The sequence below is a fragment of the Pleurodeles waltl genome, chromosome 1_2 (assembly GCF_031143425.1).
Source record: "Pleurodeles waltl isolate 20211129_DDA chromosome 1_2, aPleWal1.hap1.20221129, whole genome shotgun sequence".
NCBI classification, from domain to species: Eukaryota; Metazoa; Chordata; class Amphibia; order Caudata; family Salamandridae; genus Pleurodeles; species Pleurodeles waltl.
In genome coordinates this window covers 163352021-163367842 of record NC_090437.1, presented here as the reverse complement: position 1 = coordinate 163367842, position 15822 = coordinate 163352021, and the positions used below count along the sequence as shown (strand labels likewise).

General features: G+C 41.3%; 1 protein-coding gene across 1 annotated transcript in view; it reads right to left on the bottom strand.

Moving 5' to 3' along the window:
- The window catches only part of LOC138298467 (low-density lipoprotein receptor-related protein 2-like), a 1267625-nt gene that overhangs the window by 1002963 nt on the left and 248840 nt on the right, over positions 1 to 15822 (bottom strand). The window contains exon 6 of the mRNA XM_069236878.1: positions 2343 to 2462. Coding sequence (XP_069092979.1) covers positions 2343 to 2462 — 120 coding nt within the window. The remainder of the gene's footprint in view (positions 1 to 2342; positions 2463 to 15822) is intronic.

Below are 15822 nucleotides of genomic sequence, written 5' to 3'. Positions count from 1 at the left end.
ACTAGTGCACGAGGAGTCAAGCCCTGGGGCAACTCCCTTCACTAATGCGGGACAGCACGTCTGAGTACAGTCCATGAAGCAACAGTGTGAAGCGCTCCCCTAAATCAGGCTAGAGCAACTAAATTTGTTACTGACCCAATCTGGGCGTCGTCACTTGCACAATCAAATAGAGAGCCCAAGCTGGGGTGCACAGGCTTCCAAGGCGCTCAGGGAGGCAGACAGTAACCAACCGCAGGGAAGGTGTCTATATAGGAACAGTAGAATAGCTGCGCTTCCCTTGGGGCATAGCACGATGCATGCCTCAGAAGCACCCCGACCCCTAGGGGCCGACCAGCCTCACCGCATTCAGCAGGTCCCTGAGTGAATTTGCAAAACAGCACCAGGTGACAAAGCAGAACACGAAAAACTGACAATAGTTTAGTCTCATGCAATGAACGCTCACATTTATCTTTCTCCCTGAAGGAAAAAAGAATGAGGAAGTGTTGACGGAGAGGGGTCTTAAATGGACTGCACTTGTTGATTGGCTGTTTTTTGTAGTTCTCACCTGTGGTCTTCTGGGAAAGACATTTGGTCTTTGAAGCGTCTGGAGAAATGAAGGAAGGAAAATAAAACAATCCCTGCCTCCGGTCCTGACAGAATTAACTGTCAAAGTTAGATATTGGCTGTATTTCCTGGAAAGATGTTGGTCAAACTTTAAATCTTTTAAGATTTTAAAAATGTACTGTAGGGTGAACAGTTTTTTTTTTAATTGTTTTAGGTCAGACTGAACCAACTGAGAGATCATTTATGAAATTTCCCACTGAAATACTATCAGTTAAAATTTTCTGCAGTAATCAGCGAGCAAATATTGATTGCCCAAAAACGTGTCCTTCCTGCAATGTGCATACACAATCAATAGACCATTTTCGGTTCTTCTGTCCAGCATACTTGTATTTCAGAATTAAATGGATAATTCCCATCTGGAGGAACAAGGCTCCAAGACTATGAACGTGCACCAAGTATATTAGGAACAGGTAACAGCAAGGTAACAGTCTTTGCCATGCCCAAATATTTATATTTGCCTTGGCACCTGTGACACGCTAAGCAATTGTATATGCTCTATGGATGTATGATGTAGTTAAAGGCCTTATGATTTTCGTTCTACATAGTTTATAATCTATTTATGGAATATATTTTATGCATTTTATTACTCGGTTTTGTTTTATGTATTTTATAGGGGTTTTCCTTGAAATAAAAATTGAAAAAAAATCGAAAATGTGTATGTCCCCACTCCCCGATCAGTTACTCTAATACAGGTATGTGTCACATGAGTTCCCACTCATTCTCCATTTGGACTGATAAGTGGCAAAGGTTCAAACTGGGCTTAATGATTGATTTTGCACTGATTCAGACTGGGTTAACCATTTAAAGTGGAGACATATGGAGGTAACATCTCAGCTTGCAAAATATAACTTTAATAAAAAATGTTTTTTAATTTGGGGATTTGATCAAATGTATCGCTGGAACACATCTGCAAATTCCTTTGTGCTCTGCCATGTTGAAAAACATTGCATTACTAAAACCAAATCCAACTAGCAAAATAGATTACTGAAGGAGAATCTTGGGTCTCCCTGCTTTACTCCACATATTATACCAATAATACATCGAAAACCTTAAGAATACAAGTTAAAATGACTAGTGTAACCAGGTGAAGTTAACAGAAAAAACTGAAGAGCAATTTGTATACATCAAGGACACAAAGACCGGGCCATACAATAAAATTAGCATGGAGAGACACAGGCACACTGAGCTACTACCCCATTCACAATTGTATAAGTTCTAGGTTTAGGAGAAAAACCAAGCTGAAAGGAAAGCTCAATACCCAGCTTCTCTGCTATCTACTTACCAGTTAATGCTTTAGGAGATCATGGTCGAACAGAGGGGATAACAGGGTAGATTTTCCTTGACAATGAGGAATGAACAAGCAAAGAATGTAGCATCAGGAACAATAAGGTGATCTAACTGGGCAGTGGGAGAATTGCTCGGTACCCACAGAAGGAGAAAGAATGTTGAAACTAAGCATGCAAAAGCAGATGGAAAGCTAGGACATGGATGGGTTAAACTCATGCTTCTGTAGTCGATGAATTCAGTGCAGTGGGGCCGCCATTCAGCTGTAGGTCAATGAATATCAGATATGGAAGAGTTGGGGGCCCCTCATCACATTCTGCAGGGGGCCCTACCATTTCACGTCACACCACTGGTCCACTTGGGTTTGGAAAAAAATGTTAAAACCTATCAGAGCAAGTGCAGCGTACAGAACAACAAACATTCAGTCAGCGAGAAAAAAATTAAAGGTAGCTTACCAACGCAGCTCTGACCATCATCTTGAAGCTTCCAACCAGCAGCGCATGAACACCTTACCCCCCAAACTTCATTCCTGCATTCCTGTGCACAGCCTCCATTATCCACAGAGCAGTTTTTACCTGCAGGATAAATAGTGGTATGACACTGCACCAAATTAAAAGAACTCCTGCAAGCACTATTTCTTTTAGTCATGTTTACAAGGCATCTATAGGTCAACACATTGAAAAGCAAGGTGTTAACTAACAGTGCATAAAGGTCGTGCGGTCTGTGCGCAAAAAAGCTCCAGAATGGGCTACAAATAACATTTTAATTGCAGCAAGAGCAGGGCGATGTGTGAGAAGGCTCAATGGAAGAGACGTGGTAACATGTACTTGGTACATAACTAGTCACACAACCAGAGGTGGTTCCTCCTCTATGGCAGAGGAGCGTCACCAGACCCCTCACCCACCAGCATCAGCAAACGTTTTACAATAAAAAACTATGTTTATCACCATTTTATTGTAAAAGGGGTGGGGCCAAGGGGCATGACAGGGACAGAGGGGGAGTGCATAGCACTCCCCTCAATGCACATGTATGATTGGCCAGCCGTCTCGGGCTGGCCAAACACATGCACACTGGGCTCTCTCCAACCAAGCACTGTGTTGCCAGGTTGGAGACGGCAGGCAGAGGCTCCCACTCTGCCTTGGAGTGCCCAGCCAGGGCGCTCCGGCCAATGCTGCTTTCATTCTGCCGCAAGCATTCGGATTGGCTGCAGGGCAGGCTGGGAGCCTGTGCCTGCTGCGAGGACCCGGGGGACAGCAGAGAGAGGAAGGCAACTTTATTTATTCCCCCCAACCCCGCCACCTTCCCCCCCCCCCCCCCCCAACATTCCACAACTGCACACAACCCAAAGCACATTAACTTAAACATTTACAATTCAATGCAAATAGATTTTCCCAAAACCAATGTCAAAACACAACCTATAAATGTGAACTTTTGCATTTGACAGTCCACAAGTTAAATGAAAATGAATAAAGACCGTAATTGTTATCAAACTACTAACAAAAGTGAAGACCATGTGTTAAGTGTGGTTTAGTTCATAAAGAAAGGCAATACCACATCAAGTGAAGCTCCAAGGTATATAAAGGGTCTTGACTTATCGCTAACCTGTTGGAATAGCCAAACCAATACAGCCATTATAACATTTATATCAATGACATGTCTACATGTAATTTAGAACAGGTATGCACAGATCTTATGCTGGTTCAAGTTTCTACTCCCCTTATACTTTGCAGTTGTCAACTCTATGGTCATGGGGGTTCTCCATTAGCCTGAGTCCAAATAAGGGTCTGCATAAATCCAGTACAGCAGGAAAAGTCTTAGGTTAGGGTGTCAAAGTATAATTGACCTACCTTGTTGGAGCCATCCACCATGTCAGGTGTCGTGTGCACAGAAAACAACTATGTTCTATGCATGCCTCTGCATTTCATGCCGCTTTGTCATTACAAATTGTCAATTATGGAAGTTTTGTATGCCACCCAGTCACTCTGGTGTTGCTACACCCTAGAGTTCTGTATGTTAGGACAGCATGCCAATAACCAGGCCAAAACTACAAACTTTCTAGAATTGTGTTTTTGCAACTACAGATCTAAAACATACATAAGAGGTCAGCATTCCCAGCTCAACATCAAGTGTACCTATCAGGCACCTCAATGAAAATCTTAGAGTTTGTAAAGTGCAATGAATCACGTTAAACTGGATCATTTTAAATCTTGCATTCCTAGGTTATCACTTGAAGATAACTTGTCATTCCCATAGTTCATTTCCCAGGTCTGTGATCCTGTCCCCATTGTAAGGTCTTCCCTGTCACTTTTGTCAAGGCTTACTAGAGTAGGGATACTTTTGAGCATAATTTTCAGTACTGTGCTTCTTAGGTTCCTGCAGTCTCTTCCAGCCATGTCCGTTTAATGAATCAATCATTACTACAACAGCTGTTACAGGGATCCATTACGTTGAGGGAGGTACGTCAGGAGCACCTTTACACTGAAGTTATCTCCACCACTGTGAAGAGAGCTGGATAAAAATATATAGGAAGACCTTGTTTTGCTAATAACTGATGCAGTTGGATAAATCTTCTCAAACTTCAACAGGTGGGCTTTCACTACATGCAGTAGAAAGTGTGACCTGTGGACAGTCCCTGCAAACCATCCTTCATGAGTGTACCGTCAGTAGCAGATGGCCTTCGGCAGTCTGTGGTGGCAGTGGGAGCAATTTTGCAAAATATTGACTGGACACTGGGAAGGCTGTTCAACCCCTTTTTGCACACAGACATTGGGCAATGCATAGCAAGGGTGAGCTGTAGGGCCTGCCATTTTTTCAGGGCCTGTGCCCCCACGCTCTGCCAGCATCAGACAACTATTATTCATGGCTTTTGACCATATGCAGTGGATATCAGCACAGCCTGGTCTCTTCACTACATGAAGCTTGCCCAGGTGGTGGCATGCTGGGTAGGTGTTAACTTGGCAGTACTGCCTGATACCACACATCCAGACCATGCACAGCCATAAAGATTGCACAAGTGATAGTGTACCAGCTAAGTGCCAGTAACCCCTCCTTAGCAAAACCCACTGTACATGGGTGCAACGCTGCGGGGACATGTCTTGTCAGATCATTCAGTTGTTCTTGTTTTGTTTTTTTAAATCCTTTTGCGCAACAGATTCAAAATGTGAATCCTTAAATCCACACTGGGAGAGCCTCTAGGATCTGCCAGTCCTGCCTATGGATCTGCAGATTGTGACAAAATTAGATTTTTTTTCCAATTTTAAACACAGGTGGTCAGGATCAGGGTGTGCTCATCCCACCTGTTATATGCCCTTTAAGTCATTTCTTCAGGACAGAGTCCCCAAGTCCTTCAAATGACTGCCACAACATTTTCTTTCAATGTTGTGGGAGCCACTCAAATTCTTGAATCAGTATTCCTTGAATGCTTTGTTCAGCGGATATCATCCGACCCTCAAATGTTAGTTAACTTTTTCTAAAAAGTAACTTCATGCCCAACTGGGGACCCACTTGGAATGATTTTTTCTAAAACTACTAAACAAATGTAAACCAAATAAAGGAACTTCCTTGTGTAAATTTCTACTCCATCGAAGAAAACCTTCCTATGGAATTTCAAATGGAAATTAAACACTTCGAACGCAGTTATCACCCTGCCCCTTTTTTTGGCCGCTGCTAAATGAAGCTGTGTAAAACGTGCCTTGAAGCCCCAAAGAGGGAAAAAACCTTCGACAGTTTCATGCAGATTCAAATGGCACCAAAACTCATTACCCAAACTAAAAATTCCTTTCCTATGGAAATTGGCCTAACCATAACTACACTGACGCAATCACCACCAGCATAATATACAACTTTGCATTCTAAAAAAGGATCCAATTTTTAATTTTATACTTAAAAAATTACCTAAATTTCATTAATTAAATGTAACTGATTAAATTATGTCACTTCATGCAAGTTATTTACATGCCCCCAGCCCGGAGGCCTAAAAACCTATGAACCGTATACACTCTGCATCTCAAATACATTTTACAAACTCCACCTCAAAAAAATAAAAAGCTAAAAACAAATCCTTATACCTGTTGTAGGAAATTTGATTATATTTGGGGTAAATGACAGCTCACCTCAAGGAATACTATCAAATAAAATGCAGAGAGGCTCCACTAACCTCACCGCCCTTGGGCTAACACTGTCAATTTACCCTCCTGCTTTCCATTTTGGTATGACAATATATCGCAAATTGAATTTCTTTTTATGTTTGTGTAAATATGAATTTTCTTGAAGTCTTCAGATTTATATAAAATCTGGTAAGCTCTTGTATGATAGTGTATGTTTGAGGAGACATGAGTAGGCTGACTGCATGATTTGCTAAAGCAGTTATACGCAGAGGGAAATCACCAGTTTGGGGGTTCACAGATTTTCCATAATGATTACACAGCAGTGAGTCTTGTACATGGAGGAGCAATTTTGGCAAAATCTCAGCGGAAGAGTCTGCACCATCGAATGGACTGTTTAATAGGTCTGACCTTATCCTTGCTAGCTTGAGGTGAATCATGGACTAAACATAATATGTACCACCTGCTGTACACAAAATGGTTGTTTGGATAGGCAAGAAATGAACAAATATGCAAGAATTAACATACAATATGGGGTAAACTTTCGATATGCTGTATACTTATTTATATGTGTTACTTTCTTATAAATTACATTAATGGCAGAATGTCTATATGGATTGTAACATTCTTTTTCTATTAAAAGGCAATGCCAAGAAGTACACAAGTGTTTGAACAGGTGTAGGGTGCTATGGAATCTGAGCAGAAGACTAAGTAATTTGTGATCTAGTAATTGATTTCTCCTCACGCTTTTCATTTTGTGTCATTATGACACCTAAAGGAATAGTCACAACTAGTTAGGGCAAACTATTAAAGTCATTAAATTAAACTTGACCTCAACCTCCTGGTAGCGATGGCACAGAGCACACAGGGTTTACTTTGGGTACTAAATAAAAATCCCAAACTGATAAAGAAACCTATAGTAATATTTAATAAACAAAACGACCCCCAAACTAAAATCCTATGGGAAGTCGGAGGGTGGGCAGTAGATATGAATTTTAGATTTAAGTGAAAGTCACTAAGAAAAGAAAGCAGCAGTTAGTCAGTGGTCATCGTAGATCATGACCAAGGTGCAAATTCAGGGCAACCACGATAAAGCCAGAGTCAGAACACATCCAGCAATTAGGCTCTGGCTGACAGCCTTAGGGTAGTCTTCCCACAATTGTTTTGCCTGTTTGCAACGCATTTTTGCAGTATTTTTGTCGGCTATGGACTGACAAGAGCTAAAGCACATGTGCTTCTTCCTACCACATGGTAACATTGGTGTATACACAATTGGCATACTTAAGTTACTTGCAAGATCCGTATAAAGTGGTATACCATATACCCAGGGCCTGTAAATTAAATGTTACTAGTGGGCCTGCAGTACTGATGGTGCCATCCACGCCAATATCCTTTCATGGCCTGTGTGCAGTTTCACTGCCGCTTCCACTGCCATTTAAAACATCTTGCCAAGCCTTAAGCTCCCCTTTTATTACATATGTGGCCCTTAAAATAGGCCCTAGATAGCCCATTTGGTAGGGTGCTATGTAAATAAAAGGCAGGACATGTACTTTTAAGTTTTACATGGTCTGGTAGTGCAAAAAAGCCTGAAAGTTATTTTTCACTGTGAGGCCTACACCTATCATAGGCCAGTATTGGGAATTCCTTAATCCACACTTAAACTAATTCCTGAACAGAAAGTTCTACATCATGTTTCATATCATAGGAATGGTAATAAGTCCTCTTTAATGGACATGTCTGAGCTAACATTACTAATTTAGAAATGGCACTTTTAGAAAGTGGACATTTCTCTGCTCTGTGTGCCTTGCAACCTGCCTCCAATACACACCTGGGCTAGGTGACAGCCACAAATACAGGAAGGGTGTGTGACAAATGAATCATCTGCGTTTATCTGCATTCTGAGGGGCCTCCTCGTGCAGGAAGGTTGGCTTACACTTCAATAGGGAAGTGCCTGTCCACACACAAAGGACTAAAACTAATAAACCCCCACTGATAGTCTGGATCCAGGGCTGGTATGAAAGGGGGACCTGTGCTCTTCAAGGAGCAGCTCTGAAGTCACCCCCATTTCAAAGGCACATTTGGGTATAAGAGTCAGACCCCCAACAAACAGGTACACTACTGAACCTGGGACAAACACTGCTGGAGTAAAAACTGCTGTGCCGTAAGGATAACCACTCTGCCTGGATTGACTGTTCTAAGGAACTGCTTCTCTGCTTTGCAGAGCTGCCCTGCTGAAGACAAGGACTGGACCTATCTCGCCTGAACCTAGGTGACTGCAAGGGCTTGCCGCCTCTTCGTCTGTAGTCTCAGTGACACTGTCCACAACTCTCCTGGTGGTGCTGGACTCTGCCATCTCAGTCCTCCTACCCTCCCTTGCCTGATGTGCCCCCTCAGAATTGGGGTTCTGCAGCTTTAGCAACCTTGGCATAGATTCATCAGGGACTTCAGCAGACTGGAGCCAACATCCCATAGGACACCGAAGCAGCTGATAGATGACATCGTCTTGACAGACTTTGTGGCTCAATGCAGATGGACAGCGCGGCTCATCAATGTAGCACCTGCATTCTAAAAGGGTTCGACACCGAAGCCTTCATAAACTGCATAGATCAGCACCAACACTTCGAGGTGCTTCGTCATTGATCCTGTGGATGGAGGCGGACTCTTTGCATCAAGTTTGACATCACTCGCTCCACACAAGCTACACTCCAATGCATTCAGCCTGAACTTTGGATTTGTACTGGTCCCTCACAACCTCAAGTAACCTTTTGATCACTAGTGACTTTTTTAATCTTTAAGTGTTAAAACTTGCTATCTCAAATTGACTGGATTTGTCGTTTTGGTCTCATTTTACTCCTGGTATTCATTGTGTTACTGGTGTGTTGCACAAGTACTTTACACATTGCCTTTTAAGTTAAGCCTGCCTGCTGTGTGAAACTACCAGAGGGTGAGCACAGGTTAATTTAAAGTGCGTATCTGACTTTACCTGATTAGGATTGTGGTCCCTACATGGGCAGGGTGTGCATATCTTCCAACTAGGAACCCAGTTTCTCAGTCTGGAAGTCAATTTTTATTTTTTTAGAAAAACTTTAAATCCCACTGGGGGAAAGGTTTTTAAAAATATCCAAAACGTTGTTCTGGTGCCCAAAACAGTACACTTTTGAAGTCCAAAGAACCTCAGATCGGCACTTAGAGTCTCAAAGGGTGTCAGGCAAAGGCCAACAGCAGGGTTCAGTTGCCACTGGTGAGGTGGTTACTCCTAACAAAATTCTCTTGCAGCTTGCTGTGTACCTGTAGTCACATGGGTTAGCCAACCAACCATTGTAGTCCACTTTTATCAGGGATAAGGGGGATCACAGATCTCACTTCAGAAAGCAGGACCAGCCCTCTTCTGATCACCCACAACTCCAAAAAGTGTCCCGATGGAATGCCACATTCATGTTTGGCACCAAGTAGTGGGTTGGAGTGTGCCAATGGGCACTCCTTAACCTAAGGGGAAAGTTCCCTACCCACTTTCATTAATTTCAATTTGACTTACTGTAGACAGGCATAAAATGTCATGTGTCCAGAAATTTTCAATAGTGAAAGTCTTGGGCTCTGAAAGTTGTGGCTGTGTAGGGGAGTCTACTGTATTAATCACTAGTTTCCTTCCACATCCAACAGTACTACACCCACAACAAACACAAAGGCAAAAGTCTGGTAGGACAAAAGCAAGTTCATCGAGCAATCAGGGTGTACACAAGACTTGTCCTGGGACCGTGTTTTGCCTCTCAGGTGCACCAGTGTGTTACATGTGGCTCACCAGACCCATCATACAAGATTAGACATTGGTGTCAACAGAATGCCCACAGACCCAATTGTGTATATTGCACTGAGCTCCGATTAGTCATCTTTGTCCACTCATGTAATTTCATTGTGTGTTCCTCGAAGGAATTTCACACCTAGGAATGAGCACAAGCTGGGGGTTGCTCAAGAGTTGAAGCAATTTAGCCTACAGGAACTTCACAGAGGGAAATTTAACTGTTTCCTTAATATATATTCCAAATTCAACTTCACTATTAAAATACCAGTTTAACCGTTTTGTGCTGGGCCCTTTCCAAAACTATACGTAGTAGCACTTTAAAATGCACAGAATTCCAACTTGGGACAGTTAGGCCTGCCACAGTGAAGATAGTGTTTCGGCATGTCAAAGGGACATAGTAGTTTATTTTCTACCTTTCCTGTTTAAATATCACACCTAGCCTTGCGGGCTACAGGGTTTATACATAAGTGATTTACTAACACTTAAAAGGAAGGTCTTTACCTGTCAAAAGGTTATTTTGTCAGGTCACAGTGCAGGTTTTCAACTTCAGCAATCAGGCTACCTAGGTGTTTTGCTTCAATTCGGACCGAGAAAAAACACACTGAAAATAATCTCTAGTATGCAACTCTTAGTCTAGGAAATATTTATTAAATCACTCCATGAGGCTCCCAAGGAAAGGTCAGTACAACTGAAAGTGCACCTTAAAAAATGGTCACAGTAATGTATTAAAAACATGTACTAATACTCTGCTTCAATCTATAAACAGCAAATACATAGATGCTAAGATACATATACATAGTTATATTTTCATACACAATGAGAAGCAAATAAGAATTAAAAATTCACCACCATGGGGCACAGCTGAATTCACCTCATCTCTCTCCTGCCAAGAGGTCGTTGACCCTAGATAGACCCTGAAGAGAGAGATCTACCCTCACGGGAAAGATGACAGGCATCAGCGTCCCAATCCTGCCAGAGGTCTGATTCACTTCGTGGTCAATGCGGTTTCGGTCTCATACCTTGATCAAGCCAAAGAGAATTCTAGAAAACTCCTCCCGCTCGGCAAGTTGTTAAAAAATGCTGGCTACTTCAGGTCAGTTTTGAAAGGAACACATTTGAACTGGCAAAGATTCCAAGGTGCTTCTCCAAAACCAAACCGTTCCGTGTCATACCATAAATATCATCCTAGCACATCCTTCTCTCTGACTCCCATGTTATGCCTTAGATCTTGATAAGAACATAGTGAAAACATGAATGAAAAACATTCCATAACCATCTGCACTGAAAAATACTTGCACCTTTATCGTGGTGGCAAAGATAAGGCTAAGCTGAATAAAAAAATGGAGCCTGTAGCTGGTGGCCACCAATGTGACTGTGCTAGCGGCTAAGCTAAGCCCAAGATGGAGTCAGTGGTCAAATACAGATCTCATTACAGTAGGGTACGCCTGTAGTCATGGTTGCACTACCACTAACATATGGCACAATTGATGCTCCAGTACACAAGAGGAATTTAATTTTCAGGTCTGGGTTCTCTTCCAACTCCATGTACTAGGGGCTTGCAGGCAAGTTTAATGTGCTAATCAGGAATAAATCAATGTAATATGTTTAAAGGAGGAGAACAAACGTTATGCACTTTACCTTATCTAATCCAGAGTACATTTCCTAATCCAACAATTGGGTCTAGCAAAAGGTGAAAACATCTGGGATGACACCAAAAAGGTGGATTTCCTATATATCAAATTATTTTTCAAAAATGAAATATTTATAAATACTTTAACCAATTTTTACAAATTTACACTTTAAATTTCAGGGAATTCATTTATAAAGTAAAACCTGTTTATATTATTTCATTTTATAAATACTACTACAAATTTAAGAAACAGAACCTGCATATATGTATATAAGTATATAAACAGTAAATGTCTATGCATATATTTTACAGATACATACACAATGTAAAGTCACCTACCTGTGACGTAAAAACTAATGAAGGAACTCTCATGATGTAATGAATCCTGATGTAGAGCCTGCTAAGTTTATGTAACAACCTAAAAGTATGGACCCTGGCCAGAGACCATAAATCGACCTCAAATGGGGCATGCCTTCTGCAGTGTGGCATTTATGTAGAGATCCTCCCTTATAGAGGTCATCTTGAGTCAGTAGCACCTTCTTCCTCCCATCCTGACCTGTTCAAAGTCAGTTTGGTGAACTCCAACCAACTCTGTAGCAGGAACTTAGGCGCCTATGCCACCTCATTAACATTGGTTTCTGCACCTATTTCCAACTGTGCTGGGCAGTGTTCATCAGTACCTCCGAATCTGGCATCATCCACATTTCGAAAATACATGTGTTAAAGCGCCATGTATCACCCATTGCATGTTTTATACCTCTTTGCCCCATGGACTGGCAAATCATTTTGCCACCAACTGGAGTTATGCTCCAAATAATAAAAGTTTAGATTAGCCACTTCGACTACTGTTCTTGGCAGTTGCAGTTTCAGGGAGACTTTGTTGTGCCCTCCCCATATGTCATTTCTTCAGTGCAATATTAAGATCTGAAATGGCAGGTCAGAAGACCATGTGATTTCACTGAAGTATTAGAAGTGGAAGAGCACCACTATTCTACTGACGGCTATCCTGCCCATAACCGAAAGAAGCAATTTACTCCTGAAGGACGGAGAATCTGTCTGCAATCAGGTTCTCGTCTGATAAATGATCAAGCCTCTATTCATTGATAACCACATTTTGGATGAACTGGTGGTCCCATAGTCTCATTCACCTCCATGCAAACTCAAATTAAAGGTCACTATGGCTCAAGCAACTTCAGTATATCCACCTGTTAAAGCCTTAAATAATGTTATTGCTACTTCCCAAATTGTGCACCCCACCAGCAATTTCAGGGTGTTGAAAAAGAAATACAACAGGCAAACTGCAAGAGCAGGTAGATTCAGTGAGGGCAAATAGCAAGAAGGTATGCCAAAAGATGTATGTTTCTGGCGATTGGAGATTTAACAAAATTAATCACAGGATATTATTTGCAACTTTATCAGTTTACATAGACCTGTACGGAATCATGCTTGTAGATACCTACCACTAAAAAGCTCAGTCTTCTTGGTTTGCAGGTCTAGCAGACTTGCCACAGCACTTTGACGAGCTGGTAAGGTTAAGCCAATGTTGCACCTCAAGTAAACCTTAGCATCTTGCATGGATGGTTCTCATGTCTTTTACAGTATGCCTATGCACATCAGATGGGTAGATGGTTACAATTGGACAGCACATATCTGGACTGCTTCCAAATAAACGTGCATCAGGCTGTTATACAACACCTGTACCAGCAGCTGAACCTGGAGCCGATTAACAGCTTTGTTTGGGTAAGGGAAGTCATCTTAAAGCTCCGGACAAACTAGGTGTGTAGTAGCAAAGCACTTTATTTCATACTGGGTCCAGAATAACTATTTTACAATTGGTGTCATGCACCTTTGCATAATTCCCCATTGAAATTTTGGGCATCATAAATGATTAGTCTAGTGGAGCAGCACAATTTAGCCTACATACTTTACACAATCATTGCGTAAATACGCATTTACATTTGATATTTATGTACCTTAATATTTTTAAAGTGCACAGTAAACATTTAGACGAATTAATGAAGAGTAACCACTGAACGATTGAAACCTTATAAATGTGCACACTAATGTTAATTTAATATGAATACATGTACTCATTATTCAGGTTTTATATTTATACACCGAGTTGTGTTTGCAGAATCCAGTATTTATTGTTAAGCATTTGTTTTGACTAATTATATATGTGCATGTATAATCATGTATTCGAAATGGGCATTCAATGATGGTTAAAGTTGTCCTGACTAAAGACTTTCAATTAAAACATTTTGTTTGGATAGTGTGTTTTTTCAGGCACTTTAAGGCTTCATTAGCTAGAGAAAAGGAGCACTGTTATATGTATTAGTTTTGCTAATAGTAAGTCCTGAAAAGAGAAATCATTGCAAGAGATGTGGAGACCCAAAGAACAGCTGGTGCCATTCATTGCCTGTAAGCAATAGGGGATGTTCAAGGTTGCAATAACTGTCCAGGTTCTGTGGGATAAGAAATTCAGGTGTTTTGTAACTGCGCACAACAGACAAGGAGATGATTGGTTGGGGGGTGGGGGGGAGGGAGTGGGGGAGGGCAGGAAGGGATACAACTGATGTTGAAGTTTGTTTTAATTAATGCTTTCACTGCTATAAGTTAAGGCAGATTCCCTTAGACTGAGAGGTACAGACATCTCCTTCCTTTATTCTTGCAAGTGTCAAGCTTCATGCTAATCACTTATTTCCTTTGCTGGAAGACTTCTGCTGGAGTCTCAACTACGCTGACACTTTCTAATATTTCAAAATTTCCCTAAGATTTCATTTAAACCATCATCATTCCTTACTTAGAACTCAGATTAGATTTTAGAATCATTTCATGTTCAGGAGGGAGATCAGGTATGTCTTTATGGAACCCCTATACCGATATTTCAGCTTGCCAGCTAGAACCCTCAACTATTTCCATGACCTGCGTCATATTGGATTGATTACAAACTGATCTATACTGTCAGGAGTACTTTTATGACTTTTTTTGTGGCTTTACATATTTCAACGCAATCCTGCCTAGAGGCGGTCGGAACCTTGTGAGGATTGCTTGGACTGCATGGAGTAAGCTGTGTGGTTAGTCTCCTGTTCGGGGCCTAGCGAGAATATATTGGCAAGCATTTATACTGCAGTGTGGCGTGAGGCACTAGCGCTGACAACTGATGTACCCCTCATGCTTATCTCACATGCATGAGGTTCTGACACTGGGACACTCCTATAACCAGCAAACAATACCTTGCTGCCTGTAGTGTCTTCTGCACAGGTCATGTTGCATGACCCAATGTGGCGGCCATCTTGCCTCCTTAGAGATCCTTTTGAGGAAACTTTTACATCAGGCTTCCAAGCCAGTAATAGCTTGTATTCTACTAATTGAGATTACTTTTCTTTCATTTGCTTTTATATTTGCCCTCATTAGTGGCTTCAACCTATTTACTATCAAACCTGTGTGCTATAACACCAACATTCATTCTCACTATAAACACTTCTGTTTGGCTAGGGATAAGAATGATTCAGCCTCTAGACAGACAGTACTGCTACATCTAAATACTTGTAGTCATTTGTGTTTGTGTAGTAGTTTGCAGCAATTTAGTCTGGAAATTCTTGTGAACACTCATTGGCTGTGATTTAGATCTGAGCTTGGAAGAGATCTTGCATACAGTCAAATTACTCTGTCCTACATAAGAGACTAGGTGATGAATTGGCTACTGTACTCCTTATGGCGGGTTTAGCACATCTTGGATAACACTGCTTTTTAGCACCATGACAATCTCCTTTAAGGAAGTCACCAATAACCCGTAACATTTCTTGAAGATTAGAATCATTTGCATGCATGCATGATCATTTGATCTCTTAGGAGTTCTTCATGCAATGTCCTAAGTTTGCGAGAAATGGCTCATTTTTTTTTCCAGAGCCACAACAATCAGTGGATTTAGATGCACCTTGTGTATGAAAGACAAAATGAAACATCGCAATTGCCCTACATACTGTGGGTTGAGAGTGATCACCAAGATCATAAGATTTTAGGGCATGTTTAAAGACACCATTGTCAATTTCAACCCTCATTTCCTACTCCATTTGCCCATAAATTCCTCTGGGTCCGAAATGGGTAACATTCAAGGGGGATAATTCCTCCAATGCGTTGTATACTATGCTTGAAATTATTTTAAAAATATTCTTTCCATTCAGATTATTTCATGGGGATGCACCCAGTAATTAAATGAAGGGTTGCGGAATAAGGCCAAATGTGTTGCAGCACACATGCTTATAAATAGTAAATAGGTTGAAAGAACTAATAGGGTAAAATGTGAGCCAGTACAAAAACAAATCAGTTTCACAGGACCACTGGGAGTGTGGACAGATAGTGGTGGATTCAAGGTCTCCTTACACAACTGTGAAAAATCA